Raw genomic sequence first — 24,662 nt, 5'->3', positions numbered from 1 at the left:
CAGAATTGCAACCGAATCGAGCATTGTGGAACCATTCAAACAAACATAATTTTTGCAACCTCTTAAATTGTATTAGGGCATTCTATGGTATTTTTGTACTTTACCCTGGTAATGATATCTTAAATACTGATCAGCAAGGATTAATACAAAATATTTGTTGATGGTATTTAATTTTGGTCACTTCACCAATCAAAACGCTATGCTGAATATGTTCTTCTACTTCAATTTTTTGAGGTAGGATGTATAGATGTGTACAAGTTTATTTTCACATTATTCTATTCTATAAGATTCAAACTTCTGTTCTTATAGAGCACAACGAATTCAAAATGAATTTGAAATAATACAAAAAGCCTGTTGCTTTGTTTACTCGGGTTACATTTACGAGAGAAATAATACAAAAAGGGCTGGTGTGTTCGTTGACGCATCAAATACGCATTTTAAAAAAGTCACAAATTAAAGCTTTCTTCAAATATAGTAATTATATAAATTGGCATTAGACCATTGAATCTGAAATTGCCTGTCAACATCTGATAGTCGACAAGCAACTTAGAATAGTGCAATTTTATGTATGAATCCTCGAGAAAGATCAATTGATTTGTCATACTTTTAGTCTTTTGCTCGGTTAAAATTTACAGTTATGTGATGGATCGGCAACATACCCAAGCTATAATTATGCTTTTATGACCTACTTCTTGGCATTTTTGTCTCCCTTCATTGAAAATACAAAATTGGTAGACCCGTTGAGTACTTACCATTCAGAAGTTGAAGTCCTCTACTTGTTTCCCAATTCTTCTATCAGCAGATATTGCTTGTAGTGTATGGGTGCGTTGCGCCTGTGGAATAGTAAAAAAAAAGTTGATCCATTAAATTATGTTTATCCACAGTAAGCAAGAAATGAATTGCAGAATGTCAGCAATTTTACCTAGAAATCTATAAACTGAAAGTAAATTTGTTCTTTTATTAGCATCATACTTTACCACCACTGGTATAGTAATCATCCATGTCAATTAAATATCTTCTTCTTTTATCCCGACAAGGGAAAGTGAGACTTTCCAAATGGTATATTGCCATGGGTCAGCAGGAAAAGCAAAGAGTTACGAAGGAACTTACAGCAATTGTGCCCTTAAGAAAATCAAAAATGTGCAATGTACTTGAGTACAAAGATTCTAAACTTGTTTATCGTCGATATGCATCTCTTTTCTTCATTGCATGTATTGGGAATGATGACAATGAACTTTTGGCTCTGGAAGTAATACAACGATACGTGGAAGTGATGGATAAGATATACGGAAATGTCTGTGAGCTTGATATTATTTTCAACTTTCAGCTCGCATATCAGATATTGGATGAGTTGGTTATAGATGGTGTCATGCAGGAAAGTTCTTCAAGTGAAATTATTAGAAAGATAGCCTATCAGGAACAAATGCAGCATGATGATGCCGTTCAATCGTAAGTATTGAACTTTGTTTCAAATCCGATTTTAGATGCCATTTAGTTTTGCCATACTAACAAATATCTTTGACCAGAGTGTACACGTGACAAATATTGACTGCTAAATCGAAAAGATTAAGGTTTCTGTGCTGAATGTTACGCATTAACCGATGTGAAACGAAATTATGATACGATAAGATATGTCATCTGGCTTTTTACGTTTCAGATTGCTCCCAGCATCTTTAAATAAAGGCACTAGAACCTAGGAATTAAAGCATAATCCTTCCTGGAACTAATATTATAATCATATTACGTAATCATTTTTCTGTCTTCTGTTTTTTTTTATTTCTCTTTTGCTAGACATAAATGCTCGAAATGGTTGGCTTCCGTTCTGGTTTCCGCCTTTCCGCCAATAAAATCATTCCAAAAATTTTTCCCTTATATAGAAGATCAGTTATGCTGATTTCAGCAAAGTTTGTCCAACCGCGAAGTAGCAATGCCGAATATTGGGATATTTGTGTAGAGAGTGAACTATTCTTGCAGATGCGAAATTGAACGCTCCCCAGATTGCAAAGAGAAAAATAAAAAAAAATAAAAATAAACTTAGTGCAGTCGTCGCAATTAAGAGAGCATGATACGTTTAACCTGTGCCTCCTCAAGCATAGATTTTATTTATTGTTGTATTTATATCTGATTTGCAGAACGTTACAGAAGCAATATGTTCAATACTCTTGCTTTAAGAGGTAAGTGTTAAAATAAATGGTTTAAGTTTTGTTTGAGGACAAGTGAAGATGCCATCAGTTGATTGAGAACAGAATTCAGTATCAGAGAGTTGAACGAGGTATCTAAGTATTCATAGTAATGTGTTGAAGTACAATGTGTATGCACATTTAACTTTTCAATAGTATAAAAAATTCACACTTCCTTCCTATTATGACAGCCTCATTATTGATACCATTGGAGAGAGCAGAAATTCATGCAATAAAATAATTACAACATAGCGGATGTAAAATTGTCAACAAGATGTCATGTGTATATTGTCCAGCTATGAGAATTGTGATACTAACAATTCGTATGTTTTCAAAGCTGCTAAAATCTCACTCGTGAGACCTTCGCTTCTCAGACCAATGGTTGTGAGGCCATTGGTTTTGAAGTCTGCATTTTTACAATCAAAATCTGTATCCCCAATCGGTCTAAGATTTTTGGCTACTAAAGCACCAGAGTCTAAAAAGGCTGCAAAGGTTGATGCAAAAACTAAAGCTACTAGCCTTATTGACATGATTCCAGGTTCTAACTTTGTCACAAAGACAGGTACATTGGCAACGGCTGCAGCAGCTACTGTTTACAGTATTGCTGAGGGATTTTTTGTTATTAACGGAGAGTCGCTTTTGGTCATCACGTTCTTCAGCTTTATTTACATGACTGTCAAAGTTATTGCTCCGCTGTACGGTGAGTTTGCCAGAAAGAGAATTGGATTTGTTACCAAGACTTTGAATGATGCCAGAGAGAATCATGTCAATGCAGTTAAAGACAGAATTTCTGAGGTTTCAAACTTGAAAGATGTGGTCACAACTACAAAGGCTCTTTTCGAGATGTCTAAGGAGACTGCCGCTATTGAGGCTGAGGCTTTCGAGTTGAAACAGAAAGTCGAGGTCGCCAACAAAGCAAAGTCTGTTTTGGACTCATGGGTTAGATACGAGGCTCAGGTTAGACAATTGCAGCAGGAGCAATTATCCTCTACTGTCATTGGTAATGTCAAGCAGCAGTTGAAGGACAGCAAGTTCGAAGACAAGGTCTTAGCAGAGTCTGTTTCCGAAGTGGAAAGGTTGTTTGCCAAGGAGAAATGAGCTCGCTACCAGATAGTCTTTGCACACACTTAGAATGTCAATACATATGTCTTTTTTAGTGTGTATGAGACGTGCATTACCTCAAGCGATAGTAAATATTTCTGTTTATCTTATTCAATTATATGTTTCGAATTCACTAAAATATACATATGCGTTTATAGCAAGTGTTTCTACATCTGAACCCACGTTCAGACCCAACTCTATGTTGTAATAGAGCATATCCGTAAATCAAAAATCGGCACTTTGGTATTGTGTCTGAATCTGTTTCAACTTGTAGAATTTCGGCTTAGGTTCCACTGGCAGCGAAATCTGTTCAGATTCAATCTCAGAAAGATTACTCAAGTTCTTCCATTGTCCTTTGATTAATTTATTCTTACTGTGAACTGACAAATTAGCCATCCCCAAAAATGGCTGCTCGCCTAAGGGATTTATCTCAGGATCATAAAACACTGAATTTGTCTTGAGTTCAAGCTTAAGTTCTGTCTTAGTTGAACCTGATATAGTTTTTTCCTTTTCGTCGTGTTTTCCAGCTTGCTTTTCCCCCTGAGCATGTTCAAATGTATGCATGAACTCGTATCTTTCCTTGAGATTGTCAATGTTTCGGTAATCTGTAGCCGTTTTCGTCCCCTTCCGTTCAATCTTCTTAATTCTTCCCAGAAGTTCTTGAGATGAACCATATAGGCCTTTCAAATCCTCAAATCTGTGCTCCTTTCTCTTTTCACGTTCCCTTCGTTTCAGTGATCTCTTAGACATTGCTCCTGATGTCATCATCGATAGCTTATGGTGACAAAAAGTGATTATAAATCTATTCTTTTTATATATCGTTGAAAAGGTTCTACTGGAAAAAATGAGCACAAAAATAAAGATAAGATCAAAAAAAAAAAAAAAAAAAAAATAGAATAAAATAAAAAGAACTTGAAGGTCCAGCAAACCTAGCTCCACACACAGGCCTTGTTTAGTTTACTTATTCCGAGGATTTACAATTCCTATAACTAGCATTAATCATGAGTAATAATGGAAACCAATCACAACCCCAAATTGGTCAAATGCAATCCGCTCAACGAAAATACCCTCCTCTAAAGTTTGATGAGGTTCCAATTCTGCCTTTGGAACAAATACGACCTCGTCTTAACCAATTGGTGCATTCATTGCGAAAAATGGAAGATTTGCTGCGGGCTAGACAGCCTTTACCAAATTGGATTCGACTTCAAAATCAATTCAATGTGATTCTATCACAGCTTAATTCATTTTCTCGTGCCCTCGATGCTAATAAAATGGCACTTTCATCATCAGATTCGTTTCCAAACTACGAGTTTGATACAACTCAGCATGAGGGACTTTTAACAACACTTTTGAGAAAGAAGCATCTTCCAGAAGTTGACGAATGGATAAGCTCGGTTGATTCGGTCAGTGCGGATGCTGTTAGTAAGGATGAAGATATGGCTAAGGAGTGTACTCGAATCGCAGAGGAATTACTACAGAAATACGTTTTTGGCGGCTATATAACGAAAGAAGAGGGCGAGCATGGATTAACTATGAAAGACGTTTTCGGATATGAAGCTGAACCAAGCATAAATGATTCAATTGGCCAGAGTGATAAGCTTACACAACAAACTGAAGATGACATATATAGGTTTATTTATCAGGGCTTAGACTCAAAAGTCTCCTTTTGATTTGGATTAGTTTGCAGTGTTTCCTTTACTCTAACGGTATTTTTAAATCGTTCCTCAATGGCCGTCTTGATCTTTTTGAAATGGCAACCAAAGTTCTCCCCTTCAAATATCATGTCCTGCTTTAAAAGTTGCTTGCAGTATTCCACATTGTCAACTCTGGGATCATTGGCATCTAGCGGTAGTTCGTCCCAATCGATAGCAAATTTAGTTGTGAAACTGTTGTAATGCTTCTTGTTTTTCATACGCTCACTGTATAGGTCTGTTGTCATCACGTGAATGTGTAAATTCTTCATGGATGGGACCGAGTGACAACATACTTTTATATGGTCCCACAGTTTAGTGCTTGGATCGATAAATTCATATTGTTGGTTAAATTCCTCAGTAATGATATCTATAGCTTTTTCTATATACTTCTGCATAGCTTCTCGAAATTTGTCAGATTTAAATGCAAGTTGTGGTCGTAGATAAGTGAATTGTCGTGGTAGTATTAAGAAGTGAAATATGGATTTAGGGAACAGATCTCTAATGATAACAGCATTTGGATCACTAAAAACTACGATCTGAGGATATTTCTCAGGGTATTTAAGGAATTTTCTCAATCCATATCTAAATGACATCGTTGTAAGATGAAACTGAATAAGTCACCAGCAATATGCTCTTTTGATTGAATAATAATTACCGAATGTAGTAGTTGAAGCTGAAGAGTATCGAACCTTCCAGTCTTGAATTTCAATTCTTTTTTTTTTCTCACCCATAAATTAAATCCTGGATGAGCACGACTCTATCTATCGTACAATTATTTACCAGCTCATAGAATGGCAGCGATTAAAAGCATGGCATTGATTTTGACATTGACTCATGGCATATACGTCATGGAATGCAAAATCGGCTTCGCGAGTTAAATATTATTAATTGGGGTTGATGAATTTGCATCGGTATATATGAAGAGGGATGGTTTCTGGATCCATTTTGGATTATTTACATGAAGTAGCCCCATTAAACCAAAAAAAAATAAGTAAAAAGCGGATAATAACAAGCCGCACTAACCAGCTTTGATTTCTAAAATCAACTCATAAATCTGACAAAGCCTTAGTAAACAATTCCCAAGTGCCAAACATAATCATACTATTTGGAACAGTTCTCATAAGATGAGGCGTTAATCCACCATAAAATGATAAAAAGCCTTCCTCTTTATATATGACCTTGAAACATTGCATGAGCCCTGTATATTTTGGCTTTCCATTTTCCATTGGAGCCTGTCTTAACCTTGTCCGCACAACTTCATGAGGATACATAGCTAGAGACGCAATAAGCTTGGCGAAACCGGCAGCACCAGATCTTGCAAACCAATCAGCAATGTCATCCATACGAGTTCTTTCACATCCACAAGCAGCAAGTCTCTCTGCCCTGTTGTTAATCATGTGCTTCATCTGCTCATAAAGAATCCATTGTATTGTCGATTCACCTGATCCCAAATAGGATGCAGATAATCCTTTGTACAGAGCCCCTATACCTTCTGTTTTGAGCGTTTTGTACAAGCAATCAAAAGAGTTTTTGTACTGCTTTTTTGTAGCCTTGTCTAGCTGAAGTCGTGTCTTTATCAGCCAAATAGGATTTGTGGCAGTACTTGTTACTATACCAGCATTCAGGCCCGCCAGCAAGTGCATGAAAGATGTTTCCTGTCCACCGAAATAGTCTGTTTTCTTCAAAACATCTTTGGTGTAGCCATAAGTAAAGAAATTAATCGATCTTGCAGGAATAACACCAACTAAGTTCGGACCAAGTCCTTTGAATAAAGCTCTAGGTCCTTCAACTTTATACACCTTATATATAATGGAACAAGTCTCTTTAAAATGTTTGGCCATACTTCCAGTAATTGAATTTGACCCTGCATGACTTTTATAGGCCTCTCTATAAACCGAGGACTGCAATCTAGTCTTGACAACATCGAATGGAGAGGTGAATATCGCACCACACATTCCACCTAAACCTCCAGATATGAGATGAACCCACGGCTTTACCTGAGTTTCCTCTTTCTCCTTCTCCAGCTGTTTTTCAAGCAGAACCACCCCTTTCTTTCTTCGGAGAGCACTCTCTTTCAGTTGCATTATTTCTTGATCTGCACTGGGATTTTTGTGGTTATTAGTAGTTATTGTTTCGGGAAACACTTCTCTCAGGGTAGAGGATTTTTCATCAGATGTCAAGTACGGTATCGATTCGTTGATATCTGACCCTATTTTGTCAATCTTCTTATCTTCAATTCCCATGTTTTTGTGTCCACTTGTATGCGTTTCTGTTGTGTGTGTGTGCGTACACAATTATGTTAAGTTGGCACAAAAATAAGGAAGGAAAGACTGCTAATATATGTGATGGCTAAATGAACAGATCTTACTTGGCTCTATTTCAAGTATTTCATGTAAATTGCCAATCGATATTTGGGGAACGATATGTGTATATTCTAAAATTTAGTTAGATCTTTTGATGTGTCACTTTAGGGCGTAATCAACCGCATTTGGAGACGTGCATTTGTAAACCTATCACCAAATTTTGGTGTAATCAGGGATCTGGCACATAATTATCAAACCTCTAGGAATAGGGGAGAAAAAAATCGATCGAGCTGAAAAAAAAATTTTCAATTGTCGGTAGTCCTAATTCAAATGCATACCAATACCATCCTAATTCTAAATCCCGGATATAACTACAAAACGATATAATGTCAGTCTATTAGACGCGAGAACAGAAACAGTAAAGCATTACAAAATATAATTAACAGAATTGTGATTACTAGTTGAACACTATCAGATTTATTTTTTGGATACTTAAAACCTACATGACACCTCCTAAAAGAAAGAGAAGCACAGAAAATATATTACCCGAACCAAAAGCGGATGCAACTCCCCCTTTTCCTGTCTTGTCTCTTTAAATGTAAGTCTCGTAAGCAACAGGAGCCAAAGTAGTTGGGACACCTGAAACAACCTCAGCAGCTCTTGGTGGAGCTGGCTTTCTCTTAAGCTGAATGGTCTTTCCAGCAGCCTTAGCAGCGGCTCTCTTAGCAGCGTTCTCTCTGACCCTCTCCAAGAACTCAGCTCTGCACTTAGAATGCTTGACGTGCTCAATCTTCACGTTGATTCTCTTCTCCAGGTATCTGTTACCAACGACCTTGTTGATAATAATACCAACAGCAGACTTGGTAACGTTGTACACAATACCAGTTCTTCCATGGTAGTACTTGAATGGCATACCCTTCTGGATAGAACCGTTCACCTTGATGTCGACAATGTCACCTACCTTGTATGTCTTCAAGTAGGTGGACATTGGAAGACCACCATGCTTCTTGTAGTCACGACTGAATGCGTAACGAGTTCTTGATCTTAAACCGTGACTGAAATAATATTAATGACATGAGTCAAATTATGTTAGTATCTAGCTCAGCAAAAGAAATGACTCAAATGTGATCTCCTTTCATATAAAAATCCCACGACAATCACCTAGCTGTTGCCAACTTGACGCTCAGAGTTGAACTTTCCCTTTTAGGCCACCATCCACAAAATGTAATAAATAATATACTGGTTTCCGTAACGATCATGCCCAATGAATTTGAATTATCAACTTCTGTAAAACTGCTTAGTATAACCACATATAGAGTTGCCCATTACTTGTGTCTTTTCTAATTTGTTCATGTCAAAGTACCATGCTGAAAATCATCTGTTATTAAAAATATCCCCTGGAATAAACCAACTTGACTTTAAATATGAAGAAATCAAAACTTCCTGTGTGTTCTTAATGCATACCTTTTACCCATCTTTGGTTACTTATGTGTGTCAATAGCTGTTAGAATATCAAAGGCTTAAAAGTGTATTGCTTGGAGCTTGAAGTAGCTTGAAGAGAAGTATCTAGGTATAAATTTTTGAAGTTTTTTTTTTAGTTTTTCCAGCTTTGTTTCCGGTAGGGTTTGCCCCTTGCTTATTTCAGCATGATTGATACCAAACGACTTCGCGCCATGAAAAAAATTATACCTGCATTCATATTTTCACCCAATAAATGGAAATTTTCGGGCGTCATATTCGCTGTCCCATTTGTGATTTTTTTAACTAGAGGTGTAAGGTGTGGATAATAAATATCGATGAGCCAAGATAGTAGAAGAAGGAAAATATACGCTCGTGCTAGTAGACACCTTTTTTTTCGCGGGGATCCGAGAATATTTTCTCTGAAAAAAAAGGTATGCATACAAATCGAAAAAAAAAGGCATGCTAATTAGTGCTGTATCCCATAGTGCACTAATCGGCACTTAAAGTACAACTAAACGTTCGTATTTAGCATACGGCAATATACGTATTTTACATGATATAAGTGGATAATAAGTACAATATGGTGTATACGTGAAGTAAGTTTTGATATTAGACAAAAAAAAGATATAGGAAATTACACCTAAAGCATTAAGATGGAGTTTATATTTAGTTTAAGTGTTATTTGCCCATTACTCCTCTTCAGCAGCCTCAGCTTCTTCGCCATCCTTAGCGGCATCAGCCTTAGCCTTCTCAGATCTTCTCTTAACTCTACCAGCTCTGCCACCACCGTATGGAGAAGTAGCAGCAAAGTCAATGTGCTTTTGGGAGTCCAATCTCACCATGAAAGATGGAATGGTAACAAGTTGCTTACCAACAGCAATGTGTCTCTGTCTGATCAAAACTCTGGCGTGGTGAACAGATCTGGCTAATCCCAACTTGAACACCTGAGTTTGTAGTCTTCTTTCCAAGAAGTCCTCAATCTTCAAGGACAAGACATAATCCAACTTCATCTTGTCTTCTGGCAAGATACCCACTCTGACCAATCTTCTGATCAAAGCATTACCCTCGAAAAGTCTTCTTGGGTTCTTCTCATCCATAGTCAATAAGTCTCTGGCAGCTCTTCTGATCTTGGACAATTGGTATCCAATTCTGTAGATTTCATGCTTGTTCTTCAATCCATATTCACCGCACAATTTCAACTCACCATCCAATCTGGCGATTTCGAAAGGTCTCTTTGGGACCGAGTAGGTCTTAGAATGGTTTCTTGGAGCTCCTGAAAGATTAAAAAACGTTGATGTTAGTATACGGTTATTCAACTATCATATCATAATGGTTTTCACACTGGAACTCTAATCTTGACAATGATAAATAAATGCAAACATGATTCCGATATATCTGTTCTCTTAAAATTACTTCACCAAATGAATAACCATGCAGACTTATAGTACAGTAATCATTCAAGTCAACTACCCCCTATCACTATGCCATCCCCTATTCTCCCCATAGCTATATTGCAACTGTCAAATTCAAAAACTTCACAAATGGTTTTATATTCCACCTCGCTCAAAATAGCACCGTCATCTTTTCATTCCGAGTATTCCACTTTTGATACTTACTTGGCATCTTGAACTATCTTGGCCTGTTTGTCGTTCTAACAAAGACTTTCAAGAGATTTGTTATTAGAGTCAAATATCGTGTTAAAGGTTTTTTTAATCTTAATGCTCGAAATGAAACTGAGAACTATCGAAAAAAATAATAAGGAAAAAAAAAATAAATTGCTGGGTGAACTGAAAAACTTTTTTTTCGCTCAGGTCCCCTTCTGAATGAGAAGGGGTGAGGCAGAATTGATAGCGGTGTGAGGTGTAGAATAAATTTCTGAGATCACGTGGAGATAAAATACTGTTCAGTCTACAGAAGCGGTGACAGGTGTATAGATGTCCGGTATGCGAACTGCATTTAAAATGTTCATCTTAAGGCATCCGAAAGATTAGCATTATATGTTTTAATTTCTATGTTTGTAAATACATTATTGTCAATGTTAGAACCTGTTTGACAAAGGTGATTTGATGTATACTTCTTGAGAATTTACCTATTTAGCTCTTCATAGATAAACAAATTGAGTGCATTTCTTAACTTAGTATAGTATGGTACAACAGGTCAAGTCACAATTCGGAGTGATAACTTCCTTCTCCTAAATGGTCCAATAAAGATAAAATGCTTTAAAAATTGAAGCCAGACTTGTTAATATGATATGCTTCGTTTACTAAACAAGTTCATACAGCATTTAGCACTGTTAGGCCTCGACACAATGACTTAATCATTTCAGTTCTCGTGAAGAGGATTACTGGAAAAAGAATACTAGAATAAATGACATTTCCGAGTACTAAATACAATAAAATAAAACGGTCGGTAGCATAGACAATTGTTATTTTTTTTTAGAACCAACAATCAGTAAAAATTGGTTCTCAAACTATTGAACGTCTCCGCAGGTTGCATAACAGTTATTTGTTTGATCTAAAACAATATTTAATGCTATTACGTGTAACTTCTCTTAATTGCTGGATGAGCATTCTGCTATGTAATATTTTATTGGTAACAGTTTGAGGACAATTATGAATTAATTTGAAAATGTGTAATCCGAATGAATTTTCATCATCCAAAATAGTTTACACTTTAATTTAAAGTTTCACCTCGTTTCTGGACCCTTTATTTTTGAATTATTATTCTCCCTGACAGAAGGGGTGGTACATAATTAAATTATCTTTGTTACAGTGTATCGCATAGTAGCAACTATCAAATAATCTTAAAAGATTTACGTCCTAGGCCAGATGGAAACCAATTCCATTATTATATTTGAATAATGTTAAAAATCACCCTCGTGCTTGCCTGCTTCTTTTCATTTTACCCTTTATAGACGAACTGAAAATTATGTGTTATCTGCAATAACCGGCAACGTGTCTGTTTCTGCAAATTTCAATTCTCCTTTTTTTTCGTGCCGTTGAACAATCCATTCTGGGCCCCGTACTAATTAAATGTTTATTATATTTATCTGTGGTCGCGTCCAGGCTTGCGATTGCAATGCAATTATTAAGAAATCCTATAATTTTCTTAGTTCCGTTTTATTTCTATTTTTGCGGGTTTTCATTATATTAGTATCTCGGCAGCCTCATCTTTAGATACTTTCGATTTAACTGCGTCAATTTGAACTATTTCTTTTACAAAAAGCCTGCATTGTGACATACGATTTCTTTCCACGGATCAATACCCGTGTATCCTTGTCCCATTTGCATTGATCCATTCTCTTTGTGGTTATTATTTTGGTATTCCAGTGAAGATTCGTCTACATTTGCCTGGCTTTGATCCAAAAAGATGTCGATGTTGAACATACAACGGCTCCTTCACGGGGCACTTCGGCTTCGAGCCAAAGAGAGCAAGTATGTGCTCGCTGCAGTTGTTGTAATGTTTGTTTACATAATGCTTGTTAAGATACAAATTGTTTCTTCCCCTCTGGAGATCACGATATCTGATACGGTATCTAAAACTTCTTTGAGCATAAAGGATGAAACGGACATATTTTTGGATAAACTATATCAGGCCGACAAGGCAAAGTCAGAAAAAAAAAATAGTAAATCCGCAGCTAAGGAAGTTGATGTTGAAGAAGATAAAAGTTCTGATGATGCACCATCAAAGGACGATGGTAATGAGGACCCTAAGCAGAGAGAAAAATATCGGATAGAAAAGGAATTTAAGAATGATCCCTGCCTTTCAAAAACCATTTTGGAATCCAGGTACAGTTCTATGAAATTGAAGTCTTTCTATGGTACACATGAATTGAGCAATGATGAGAATTATTTCTTGGATTTAACATGTGGTGATATTGAATACGTTCCAGAAGATGCAGACTCCCAGTTAGAATATACGGACTCCCGTTTGTTAGATGATGATTTTGAGTCCCTCAATCAGTATTTACGTAAGACTGGATACGGATCAATAATAGCTGGGGAAGACGCCGATCTTGACAGCTACGACTTTTCCTCGCTAACAGATTGGTATCGATTTACAGGCTCATCTGTCTGGCTCCCTGATCAGAAATATCACCTTATGATGAGTAGGATTGTTTACTCCCCGAATAAGATTCCGTTGGTTTCGTTCATTCGTTTGCAGTTGTTTGATCCAAATTGGAAGGAGATTAAAGGTCGCCGTTTGAGATATGTTGATATTGATGACAAAGAACTCAAGAGTGCAGTTGTCAACTACGAAAGAACAAAGAACGAAACTATTTTGGATGGCATATCAATTAAATTTCCAAATATTTTAGACATAAATCTTGATGTCGAGAGCAGATCCGATTTGTTAGGGCCAGAAGATCCGAGAATTTTATATAAGAGCACGGGTGATGTTCATGAGCCCGTTGCCGTGTTCAATCAGGATCTTCGAGGAAGAAGAACTATGTACGCAACATTTCCACTACGTCATACCAAACCAGGGCACAAGAAAGAGACTTTAATGTTGCGCACATCTCTTATGGGGGATTACCCATTCGAAAAAAATTGGACACCATTCTTCAGCAATATATCACCGCCTCCTCCTCCAGGTTCCAGAGGCTGGATGTACATGTTCTACGCCTTAGATCCATTAAAAATTTTTAAGTGTGATTTAGACACTGGTTATTGCGATATCGTACAACAGAATGGCAAGAAGACAGACATTGATAGAGGTGGATTACTTACATCTGTTCGTGGTGCCACAAGTTTAAGGTCTATTCCTAGAAAGATAGTCCAAAGAATGCTTCGAAGAGATGGAATTCTGGACCCAGATTACCCACTTGAAATATGGGTGGGATTCGTGAAAACCCATATTGATGAATGTGGCTGTGGCGCCATGTTGTACAGACCAAACATAATGGTTCTTGTGAGGCAGGAAAACTCTTTTAGAATTGATCTACTTTCAAGTAGTATAGACTTTGGAAAAGATGTTATGTCATGGGATGATTTGACCTCTACATACTGTGATGACGGCAACAACGTGTTAAATGCGAACGAGATCTCGTTTTGGCATATCTCTGATGAACTCCCACAGGATATTCAGCCTTTCGACCCGTCTGCCAAAGAGATTCCCAAATATGACGATTACATGGCATTAACCTTGAGTGAAGCCGATGAAAACGTCCAGGTGGTGTTTTTGAGGCACGTGTTAAACTATGTTCTTGGGTTTTATAAGCATACCAAACTTGTTTTAAGTTCAAGGGATATAAATGGAGAAATCGAAGAGCGTACAAAAAGAGTTGAAGATTGCATGCTTCGATCAGGTATCGAATATTGCCATGAATATGCTAAAATACATACGAGACCGAAGTCAGATGAAGCTCCATCTTCGGAAAATGGTGACTAAATTTTTTTTGTTCATCTTGCTGTTAGCATTGACTACCCAGCCTTATACATTTGTTTTATTCTGCTGATCTATCTTTCTTTCTCTCTCCTTATTTTTTATCACTGCCTATACGCCAGCCTGTGGCGGTTCAATCCACGAAGCAAAAAAAAAGGAGAGAATGTATTACTATCTATTACTACTACCTTTTTGCCTGTTACAATACATTTAATCAACTAACCAGCCCGAAGGATCTTGAATGAATCAAATAAAAATTAAACCGTTATATAGCTTTGACATGTCTGTGTATAAAAGCAACCAAGAGGAATCATATTATATATACATTTTTTGTTTTGCATTGTTTTTCATTCCCACCTAGTTTTCGACTCTGCGCCTCTTTTGTTCTGGTTCATCTTCTGCCTTATCATCTCCGGCCAGATTTTCCAGAGCTTCACGATGTTCCTCCTGTTCCTTCTTCGCAAGTTCAATCTTCTTAGAATCTGAATGATAATCCTTAATGATGGAATCAACATCCTCAATGTTTAATGGTCGCACATCTCCCATGCTCTTGATCTTTTTGGTAACCTCCTTGATCTGATCATCAGCCAAGTCCAAATTCAATTGTTCCACTCTTGCTTTAATAGCATTCCATCCAGTCAGCCTACTAGCAAAGTGTATATATCTGGAAAGGCCAAAGTCTGCTGGATTGATGATCTCATAGGTGGCAGGGTTAGCAAGAATAGCCTTTGCATGCACACCGGCCTTATGTGTGAAAGCACAGAATCCAGTAATAGGGTTGTTGAATGGAATATTCACCTTAACAGTTTCGGCAACCAAGGTCTCCAATTCACGGAGCTTTGTGAGCTTATACTTGGACTTGACATAATCAGGAGCAGAAACAACCATTCTAGCCATGAAACCTCCAAGAGCAACAATACCGTTTCTTTCACCGATACCTAAAACAGTCGTATCTATGAACTTTGAACCAGCCTCCAAGGCTGTGTAAGCGTTGGCGATTGCGCAGCCAGTGTCGTTATGAAAATGAGTTTCGATATCGCAACTCACGCAAGATTTAATTGTACGCACGAGATCGTAAACTTGTCTTGGATTAGCACCTCCAACTGTATCAGCAATTCCAATACGGTTCACGCCAATCTTATCGACAGTGGTATATATATTCAACAAATCAACCATATCCGATCTGAATGAATCCTCCGTACTGAATCTGATTTCAAGACCCTTAGACTTGACAAATTCTATAACTTGAATAGCAGCGTTCGTAATAAATGACATATCCTTACCATGAGAATACCTCTTCATAAACTGTGAAGTACCAATAAAAACATTCACACCATCCACACCACATGCAACAGCCACCTTGGCATCGTTAATATTGCATCTAATATGAGTTAACACCTTACACTTCAAGCCCAACTTGCAGACTGTTTCTAATTCAATCTTGGACTGTGGCGAGGCCACAGGCGAAGTCAGCTCTATGTAATCAACGCCGAAATCACTGAGTGCCTTGGCAATCTTAACCTTAGAGTCCAAGGTGTAAAATGCATTCGCAAATTGCTCACCTTCCCGAAGAGTAGTGTCTATAATTTCAAAGCTATTCACATTCGACAGAAAATCGCTAGGATTTGGTCCATATGGGTTCTTATTATTAATACTCATCGTTAATGATTTTCAACTATAGTTAACAAGATTAAATTTGGCTTTTCTTTATCCTTAATCCGAAGAATGTAATCAATACAAAGTAAGATAAAATGATTTTATACCCAACGAATTGTTCGCCTGTAATCAACTAGCAAAACTCCAAAAAGGAAATTCTAAATGGTTGGTCAGAGCACGGGCTGAAGATTGATATTGGGATTGAGAAAAAAGAAAATGGCATGTATATATATATATACACACTTGCTTAGATCATATTATCAAAGAAAAAAATTTTCCGAATTTCCCTTAGTTTTCAAGAATGGGTCACACTTTTTCCTCCACGCCTGATTTGCTTTATCGTGGTCCTGGAGAAGCGGCTTTAAAGAACACAAAAACAATTCCGAAAAATTTTTGTGCACTTTTTCAATGAGTCAATCGCGGGAGACTCTAAATTTGGCTTTGGTTGTTAGACATGAATTTTACTTATTGGTACTTTGGGCACAAAGTTAAGAACCTTCCCCCCTTTTGATATACTAAATATATATATGAACATGTTCAGAAAAAATGCCCCGAAACTTTAGAATCTTTTATTTGGGGCTTTGGGGGTTTTAACTGCTTTGATATGTCATTTGTGTGCTTCGTCGATCGACTTGTAAACTAATCTTATCGGCCCCTTTGACCTCTCTCATTTTCTATTATTTCGGCCCGCTTTGACTAATAAATCGCGATGATTTTAATTTTAAATTTTCATCAATATAATTCTCCGTACTGTTTTCCTAATTCAGCCAAGTCGGCGTCTCTCCACCGCAAAAAGTTCTTTTACTGGTCAATCAAGTTGCCAAAGCATTTTTTTTTTTCACTTCAGTTATTATTTTTCTTTTTTCCCACCAATTCCCGCACGACCTCTTTCAAATGACCTCGCAACATGGAATTTTAAGCCCAACTTTAACTCCGTCCAACCCGTCGACTTTGGAAAATGTGTTCTTCAAAGCTGGCTAAATCCCTGGATTCAAAATTGTACACCTCGTTTTTTATTCTATAATTTTGGCGAGCTTTAATTCCTAGCATCTTCATGAATTTTTCCCTGCGTTTATTCCTGTAAAGATCGTTAAAAGACTGTACATAACACACATGACCTTTTTTCCCCTAAGTGATGACAATGCGTTTTTTTTTTGTATATATATATATTTTTTGTCCACGTTTTTCCTCGCTCTTCATTAGATCACTTCCCCCAGCACTTCAGCTATATCGATGGAGAAAAAAAACGTCTACCAATTGTCGATTGACGAGTCGAAAAATATCTTCGCTTTTCACGTATTCCTTAAAAAGGTTTTTGAATAAATTTGCTGTAGGTAATATGGGAGCACTTCGAGAATCATATGGCCTTCCTTGGCTTCCACATACACTAGATTACATGGTACATTTTCTTTACTTTTTACTATATAACATTAAGCCAATGTTTTTTTTTGAAGATTCCATGTAACAACACGAAATCATTTTGATAAGTTTTTTGATTAGTAATCTAAGTTGACTTTATTATGTTAACAAGATCTTCCATGATTTTATGTTGCCATAAAAAGGATTTATTCTGATTTAAAAAGAATACACATCGTGTGGCACACAGAGGTCAAGGGATTTTTTTATCATTACTTATAGGACAAAAAGGTATGTAATCTTGAAAATGATTTGCATGATATTGATTTGTAAACAGTGCTTTTCTTCTTGAAAATATGTGGACTAACTACCTTCTTAATGTCGTCAATCGGTTTAATTTTAATTAATTTGTTTCCTCAATTTTTATATTCAGTATTTAGCAATGTTCCTTTGAAAAAATTGCATATATTTTAAATTGCTTAATCACAAATAGGGGTTTGCTTTATTTGGCTCTTATCTACAATGTAAATGAGCTTCTACGTACTCCATCCTTCAGTATAATAAAAGCGTGCAAAGCTTTGCTTTCTTTATAACCGTTGGTAATATACTTTGTATGGGAAATAAAACTTCATGTAATAGATGCGTCGAGAGTCGCGTCTACATAAACCTGCCCTGCCTTGTTTATGCCCAAGAAAACCTCGCTCATAAGGATCAAAGGTATTTAAACATGTGCATTCCCCCATTTTACCTTCTTACTTAGTTCTTTTTACTTTTATACTTTTCCTTTCTTTAGCCTTAAAAACACTCAATACTAGTTATAACAAAAACATCATAAAGTAATCGGCGTCACACACTTAAACCAATTAAGTAAATTATTACATGGAGGTTCTACCCGGACAAGTCACACTGGCACTCTAGGCCCACCAGATCACTTTCTGCACAAGACACAGCGTTTATGCGCGAAGATGTTAACAAGTTACTCACTGTTGACTTCATAGTTTCCGTTTCTCCCACCTTATTATATTCTGTTCCCTTCATCACTAGGCATGGTGCAAAGCCACGTATGGTTCTTGATTATCGTTAACTTAACTCAATTACCGTTTCCCTCCCTGCCTCAATTGACAGTTTTCAGACTTTATCTCGTGAGATCACCGGTTCTATCTTCTCTACGCTTGATCTTCACCAAGCTTATCATCATCTTCGTTTGGATCCTTCGACTCAGTCACTCACTACTTTCAAGACCCCACATGGATACTACTGTTGGCAAGTGTTCCCTTTCCGCCTAAGTAATGCCCTTGAAATTTTTTGTCGATTCCTTACATCTCTCTTGGCGCCCTGTTCATCTTTCACTCGCAGTTATCTTGACGACATACTCATTTTTATTTCGACTATAGAGCAACACGAGAGACATCTCTCACAATTTTTTTTCCTTCTCTCTCAAAATCTTCTTCATCTTAACCCTGATAAGTGTCATCTTTTCCAAAAGTCTGTCACTTGTGTAGGTCATCAGTTCCTCACAACTGACCACGGTATTGAAATTACACCGTCCGACTCTACTTTGAAGACGATTCGGTCAATCCCTCGACCCCAATCGAAGAAAGACGTCCAGAGCTTCCTTGGCCATTTAGCTTATATTTCGGCGTTTGTGCCCAACCTCAGCTTGATATCCATTCCGCTCACACCGCTCCTCAAAAAGGACGCACGTTTCCGTTGGACCCCCGAATGTCAGTATGCCTTCGAAGAACTCCAGGACATTGAATTAAAATTTATGACTCTTCATCCTTTTCAAAGCGGCCTTCCTACTAAGATCACAACAGATGCTAGTAACACTGCTGTTGGTGCTGCGCTTTGGCAACTGCGCGATTCTATCTGGTACCCAGTTGCCTACCGTTCTTCTAAGTTGAGTAAGTTCGGGCTAAACTGGCCTATTACTGACAAAGAGCTAAAAGTAAAGGAAGTAAATTCATTTTCTTCTATGGTGACACATTGTCGGAGTTAAGAGAGACCTTATGAGTTACTCCCGGGCTTTAGCTATCAAACTCCTTCTTTAATAGAACTAATAAGAACCTAGCAGTCGGGGAGATTCAGACAATTGTAAGGTCGGTTACCTAAGTGGATGGATATAAATGTACCAAGTGGTCTGTGTGATAATGTTAATGCCTTTAACATTCTAACAATTGTGTATGTGTCACCATAGAAGAAAATGAATTTACTTCCTTTACTCTGTTACCATCAAAGTGGAGTCGAACTACTTGTATTGCAAAATAGACTATCGGGTCTCGTCCCTTCGTAGAAGAAACAAGTTATATAAAAAGAGATAAAGTAAAGTAAAAATAAAAAGGAGAATAAAGTGAGGTAGTCATACATAATATAAAAAAAAAGATTTAATTCTCAGAAACAGAATTATGATCGCCCATAATTATTTTTCTGCTGATTCCCTAACATACACAGTTAGTGCATTTTATCCAGGATTGTCTCTATTAGATATTATTCTAAATCTTCGTTATTTTAGAATAAGTTCAGATCTCAAAACAAATAAATCTAATGGCATATAATAATAGATTGCCTAATACTAGGTAATATTCTCATATGTCCGACACACATACACAATTGTTAGAATGTTAAAGGCATTAACATTATCACACAGACCACTTGGTGCATTTATATCCATCCACTTAGGTAACCGACCTTACAATTGTCTGAATCTCCCCGACTGCTAGGTTTTTATTAGTTCTATTAAAGAGGGAGTTTGATAGCTAAAGCCCGGGAGTAACTCTGTCGGAACCTATGAGTTATAATAATGTTTTATATGTTAATAACGCATAAATGTTCAACTGATATTTGATTTATAATATGTGGATCAAATTAATGTTCAGACAGATATAAGAAATAATTCGCGGGGAAATTTTTTCTGTGAAATAAATTTCTCCCTAATCTACTTTCGACTGAGAATGACCTATTCCACTTCTGCGGAAAAATATCTCTTATATGTATGTACTACTTTTTCCTTATATACTATGTGTCTCTTAGAAGAGAGGACGACTTTATTGTGTAATTTGCAATACATATTCATATAAGGAAATCCATCTTGAAGTGATCCTTCAGCTGAAACCAAGAGTAACCTTCGGGTTCTCGCTGGATTACAAACGTGTTCGTAAGGACCCTATTTTGTTATGGGGGTCATTCTATGCAACAGAAGTCTTTTCTATATCCGAACTAAATGGCCAATCCCGTTCATAACCTTGGGCATCTGCGCGCTCGGTAGTGCTACGGCACAGAGATATGTGAGCAATTAAGCAGATACAAATGTCACACGGAATTTATATACTCTGACATATATACTCTGACAAACTCATAAGGTCTCTTTTAACTCTGAAATGGATGCTATAACAACGACATACCTTATATTTAAAACTTCGTTGCTCTGTGATAATAAGAATTTGATATCTCGTAATACACAACGTTTAAAATCAAAAAATAAATAAGAATTAAACCTCGTTTAAGCAATAGTTTAATCTAAAAAAAAGATTGAACATCTTTTTTTCGAATTAGTCGTTTGGTCTAGTGGTTACGACGTCTCCTTCACACGGGGAAGGTCGCGAGTTCGAACCTCGCATCGACTAATATCAACTTTAATTTTTTTTTTTTTTCTTCTTGACGGATAATTTTTTTTTTCGCTCGAAAGTGGTGGATTCGTGGATAAATACCATCTGAATTAAGTTCGATTTATTTTCACGCTAACTTTATTGAAGATCAAAGACGCAAGATTACAAGCAAACAAGACTTTTAGATGATCATACACGAAGATTACCAGTATTAAAATTAATACTATTTAAGCCATTTAAGTTTAGCATGGATAATGCAATCATCGCCATTTCCTCCTATAATGTGGATCGCATAGAAATTAATCTTGGAATGCATATACTTTTACTATACTCCTGCTCGAAACTTTTGCCTTTATCTTTATAAAATTATATTCATATGCTTTCTAAGGAAATTTGAGTACCCCAATAATTAAGGTGTTCACATTAGTCAGAATGGGGAAGCTATTATCTTCCTATAAACTTTTCTTGATTTTCTTTGCTATTGTATCATCTGATCTGACCAAGACCTTTGAAATTAAAAGACTATTATTGTACTCCTGGAATTTTAAAAGACTGCGCGATATAAAATTTTGTACTTCCATGAGAGGAAAGTCATCAGGGATTCTACGAAGGATTCCACTAAATTTGTCTAATACTGTGAATATATCATCAGGAGTGCCTTTTATATCATTTTCAAAAAGGCTATGATGACTTAAGAATGAATCTATAAGTTGAGGGTTCTTTAAGTGAAGATATCTGTCGAATAAAATGAGAAGAAGCTTTTGCGATTTTTCGTGCTTCTCCACCCAGCACGGCTCACATTTTTGTATTTTTGTCTCATCAGAGAGATAAGGTAATTCACCAGTTGAAGCATAAATATCCGCGGCATTGTAATCCTCTATTTCACATAAAATATCGACAACGGCCTCATCCTGATTACCTTTAAACTGTATCATTAAGCATATCAAAGGGAGGATATTTTCAATTTTCTGATCTCTGATGTCCCGCTCACAAACATTAAGAACAAGAACTCTATTCAGTATGGAGACTGTAGCCTGAGTAATGAAAGAGAGATAGAAATATAATTTATCGTGAAGAATAACAAACTCAGATTGTACAGACTTTTCCTTTCTTAAGTTCCAAAATTTGGAAAACGTTATTTTAGGAATTGAGAGTGCCATATATGAGGATACCATCGCTGTTAGTTCATCTATGACTTTATTATTATCAAGCAAGTGCAACATCTCCGACCAAATAGCTAGGGTGAGATCTCCAATAAATTGCCGCTTGTTTTTCTGATTCACAATATATTCTAGATATTGAATCATGAGATCCGAATGCTTAGATTCTAACAAATGAAGAACATTGACTTCATTAAATTCAACGTTGTCCACTCTTTTATCAATCAAAATTTTAAATCCAAAAGCGGGAAATTGCCCTAACAACCAATTAGTATACGTCTCAACCACAGTCTCCTTTTGTGAACAATTTTGGAGCATATATTCAACCAAAGAGGTTAAAGACTCATCTAAACTCTTATAGTGTTTCATATAATTCTCATCATAAAAATCACCTGTAATGAGTCCTTTCCAATAATACAAACATTGCTGAAAGTTCTCTTGGTATGCATAAAATCTCGACAAATAGTAATAACTCTTTTTAAATAAAAGAGTCTCAATTACCTCCGTGGAACTATAATGTATTGACATGAGCACAGAATTTAAATCCTCTTTTTGATCCAAACCTATATTCAAAAGATATATTTCAATTGTCTTCGCTATTGCTTTGATTTCCACTTTCTCAAAGCTTTCCTTAGAAGCTAGACACGTATTGGCATATAAACGAATAAATTCCCTTGAATTATCTTGCTCTGTTAACGAAGTATACTGATTTCTTAAATCATCAACAAATTCTAACAGTCCATCAGAGACCCAAATAGAACCAAATATTTGTTTATAATTCTTCCCAGCATGAATATAAATAATTAATCTGGGATCAACATATTTAATATTGTTTATCAATAGGTTAAAGGTATCATCAAACTTATGGAACTTCATGGTGAATAAAACTAATAAAGTAACGAGGAATTGCCACTCTGTCGAATGATTTCCATTTGTAGCTTCCTTCAATTCATCCATTAACTCCTCAAACACCTGGTCAAATGATACTTCAGTTGCATCGGAATATAATCCGATCCATCTGAAGGGCCTCGGTAATCTTTGAAACACTTTTACAAAATGCCCGTGAATATCATACAGCAAACAAGAACTTCTGCTAAGATTACTTTCCGCCCGATCCGACTCTATAGCAGTTTTTTCAATTTCTTCAGGGGTTATTTGCGTTTTTATTGAATGCCTCGTTAACGCCTTTACCAAATTCCGATCTTTAATTTCGAAATTCCTGCAAACAGATTTAACTTTTAATGATATATTCCCATCAAATCTAATAGTTTGAACAAGCTTCTGATTATGCAATGAATGAACAGCAATGAACCCTCCAGGAAATGTTGCTAAAATATACGGATAATCAACAGCAACTGAAGTTGGATAAGACATCCAAGTAATTGTTCCCCTCGTGACGTCTCCAGAGCTGTTTACTATCACACCAGCAGCTGGATCATTTGCAGTATGTCCGCCGCAAACCAAAAGAAACTCGTCTTTTCCAACAGGTAGGATTATTGGAGTCATATGATTGTATCCAGGATCATCTTCCGTTTGCTCATCGTCAGATGGTGTTGATGTTGAAAACAATTGTACTTTTTGTGAATGATCCATATCAACAAGGTCATAATTAGTTGGGGACGCTACTATTGTGGAAGCAGACTTCTGAATACCAACTATGGAATCGGGATAATTCACATCCTTGTAAAGTCTGATACTGTCATTAAATATTCTAATCAATCTAATGTACTTGCTGGTAAGTAACGTTACTTTCACGAACACATCACCTGCAATGTGATCAATTTTAGTTATGTAATTCCGACCTTTTGAATCAAGAATCACCTGATCCCAATCCACAGTAATATCAGAGACGCCTCCAACTTTGCCTATGCTATCAGGAGACAATTCAGGTAAAGTATATGCAGAAACAGTACTACCACAAAGAACTAGCATTTTACCTATCTCAGATAGCAAAATAATTTTCCTAATTGGTCGTATTTTGCCATCTGCACATTTCTGCCGGGAGAGCTGAATGTAACCACATTTCTCTTGACTATCAGCTTCGCTCTCAGCACCATTACAATCTCCAACCTTGTACATGTGGATGAGTTCACCAGCACTTGTCCCAACATAAAAATTGGAATCCCATGCTTCGACACATGTAATAAAGGTATCAGCTGATTTCTGAATGTCAGCGCTTTGGACCTTTATGTTACTTATCAAATCTGCCAACTTATAGGGACCACGGCTGATACTGACAGCATGTGGGTTACCTTTTGGTGAACCACTAGTGTGTTCAAATGTCGCATCATTCTCGGTAAAATCCGAGTCATCTTTTACAATCACATCAACATCTGCATCTTTACCCTTGATTTTTTGTGAACTATTAGTCGAAGGTAAGCGATCGTGATCTTCGATGTTAAGTTCCTCTATCTGAGAACAACTTTTTTCTTTTGATAAGTCTTTACTGTTATCACCCACTTGATCATCATCAATTAATACTATCCGGTTTGATTGACCACTGAAATTCCCCCTTCCACTATTCTCGAGTTTTAGTTTATCACCTGTGACGTCATTTTGATTTTTAATGATACTCTGACTTTGTGTCTCCTTACTTTCCTTTATGGTTTTATCACCATTTTCCTTTGCATCATTACCAGAGTCCATTATTGCTTAAATAATTGAACATAACAAGCAGGCTTTGTGCACTTCGTTTAAGAAACAGGTGTATTATTTGAGCCGACTCATTTTATGATCTAAGCCAACGATGTATTAATAATTT

The 24,662-nt window shown here is 36.7% G+C and overlaps 10 protein-coding genes and 1 non-coding gene across 11 annotated transcripts; 5 read left to right on the top strand and 6 right to left on the bottom strand.

Annotated features, from left to right (window-relative positions):
- Positions 1-1,000: 1,000 nt before the first annotated feature.
- Positions 1,001-1,453, top strand: BRETT_003403 (uncharacterized protein; the record flags this gene model as incomplete). The annotated part of the gene is made up of 1 exon (XM_041281912.1): positions 1,001-1,453. One exon carries the CDS (start codon positions 1,001-1,003, stop codon positions 1,451-1,453), a length of 453 nt encoding a protein of 150 aa, XP_041139703.1.
- Positions 1,454-2,149: 696 nt separating this feature from the next.
- ATP4 (atp4 subunit B of the stator stalk of mitochondrial F1F0 ATP synthase) lies at positions 2,150-3,278 on the top strand (the record flags this gene model as incomplete). The annotated part of the gene is made up of 2 exons (XM_041281911.1): positions 2,150-2,174; positions 2,518-3,278. 2 exons carry the CDS (start codon positions 2,150-2,152, stop codon positions 3,276-3,278), a joined length of 786 nt encoding a protein of 261 aa, XP_041139702.1.
- A 228-nt stretch (positions 3,279-3,506) lies between these two features.
- Positions 3,507-4,031, bottom strand: BRETT_003401 (uncharacterized protein; the record flags this gene model as incomplete). Its single annotated transcript, XM_041281910.1, has 1 exon — positions 3,507-4,031. The coding sequence occupies one exon, from the start codon at positions 4,029-4,031 to the stop codon at positions 3,507-3,509; it is 525 nt and encodes a 174-aa protein (XP_041139701.1).
- Positions 4,032-4,282: 251 nt separating this feature from the next.
- BRETT_003400 (uncharacterized protein) lies at positions 4,283-4,951 on the top strand (the record flags this gene model as incomplete). Its single annotated transcript, XM_041281909.1, has 1 exon — positions 4,283-4,951. One exon carries the CDS (start codon positions 4,283-4,285, stop codon positions 4,949-4,951), a length of 669 nt encoding a protein of 222 aa, XP_041139700.1.
- Positions 4,952-6,021: 1,070 nt separating this feature from the next.
- On the bottom strand, positions 6,022-7,218 carry BRETT_003399 (uncharacterized protein; the record flags this gene model as incomplete). Its single annotated transcript, XM_041281908.1, has 1 exon — positions 6,022-7,218. One exon carries the CDS (start codon positions 7,216-7,218, stop codon positions 6,022-6,024), a length of 1,197 nt encoding a protein of 398 aa, XP_041139699.1.
- Positions 7,219-7,870: 652 nt separating this feature from the next.
- Positions 7,871-8,753, bottom strand: RPL21B (60S ribosomal protein L21B; the record flags this gene model as incomplete). The annotated part of the gene is made up of 2 exons (XM_041281907.1): positions 7,871-8,321; positions 8,743-8,753. The coding sequence occupies 2 exons, from the start codon at positions 8,751-8,753 to the stop codon at positions 7,871-7,873; spliced, it is 462 nt and encodes a 153-aa protein (XP_041139698.1).
- Positions 8,754-9,428: 675 nt separating this feature from the next.
- Positions 9,429-10,362, bottom strand: RPS9B (ribosomal 40S subunit protein S9B; the record flags this gene model as incomplete). Its single annotated transcript, XM_041281906.1, has 2 exons — positions 9,429-10,009; positions 10,356-10,362. The coding sequence occupies 2 exons, from the start codon at positions 10,360-10,362 to the stop codon at positions 9,429-9,431; spliced, it is 588 nt and encodes a 195-aa protein (XP_041139697.1).
- Positions 10,363-12,213: 1,851 nt separating this feature from the next.
- On the top strand, positions 12,214-14,130 carry BRETT_003396 (uncharacterized protein; the record flags this gene model as incomplete). The annotated part of the gene is made up of 1 exon (XM_041281905.1): positions 12,214-14,130. One exon carries the CDS (start codon positions 12,214-12,216, stop codon positions 14,128-14,130), a length of 1,917 nt encoding a protein of 638 aa, XP_041139696.1.
- Positions 14,131-14,481: 351 nt separating this feature from the next.
- Positions 14,482-15,783, bottom strand: LYS21_2 (homocitrate synthase lys21; the record flags this gene model as incomplete). The annotated part of the gene is made up of 1 exon (XM_041281904.1): positions 14,482-15,783. One exon carries the CDS (start codon positions 15,781-15,783, stop codon positions 14,482-14,484), a length of 1,302 nt encoding a protein of 433 aa, XP_041139695.1.
- A 4,903-nt stretch (positions 15,784-20,686) lies between these two features.
- Positions 20,687-20,759, top strand: BRETT_003394. The gene has a single exon. It is a non-coding gene; the product is annotated as a tRNA-Val (tRNA).
- A 434-nt stretch (positions 20,760-21,193) lies between these two features.
- BRETT_003393 (uncharacterized protein) lies at positions 21,194-24,547 on the bottom strand (the record flags this gene model as incomplete). The annotated part of the gene is made up of 1 exon (XM_041281903.1): positions 21,194-24,547. The coding sequence occupies one exon, from the start codon at positions 24,545-24,547 to the stop codon at positions 21,194-21,196; it is 3,354 nt and encodes a 1,117-aa protein (XP_041139694.1).
- Between the last annotated feature and the right edge of the window lie 115 nt (positions 24,548-24,662).

This window comes from Brettanomyces bruxellensis, chromosome 9 (assembly GCF_011074885.1).
Source record: "Brettanomyces bruxellensis chromosome 9, complete sequence".
NCBI classification, from domain to species: Eukaryota; Fungi; Ascomycota; class Pichiomycetes; order Pichiales; family Pichiaceae; genus Brettanomyces; species Brettanomyces bruxellensis.
This window is presented reverse-complemented; position numbering and strand designations above follow the sequence as displayed.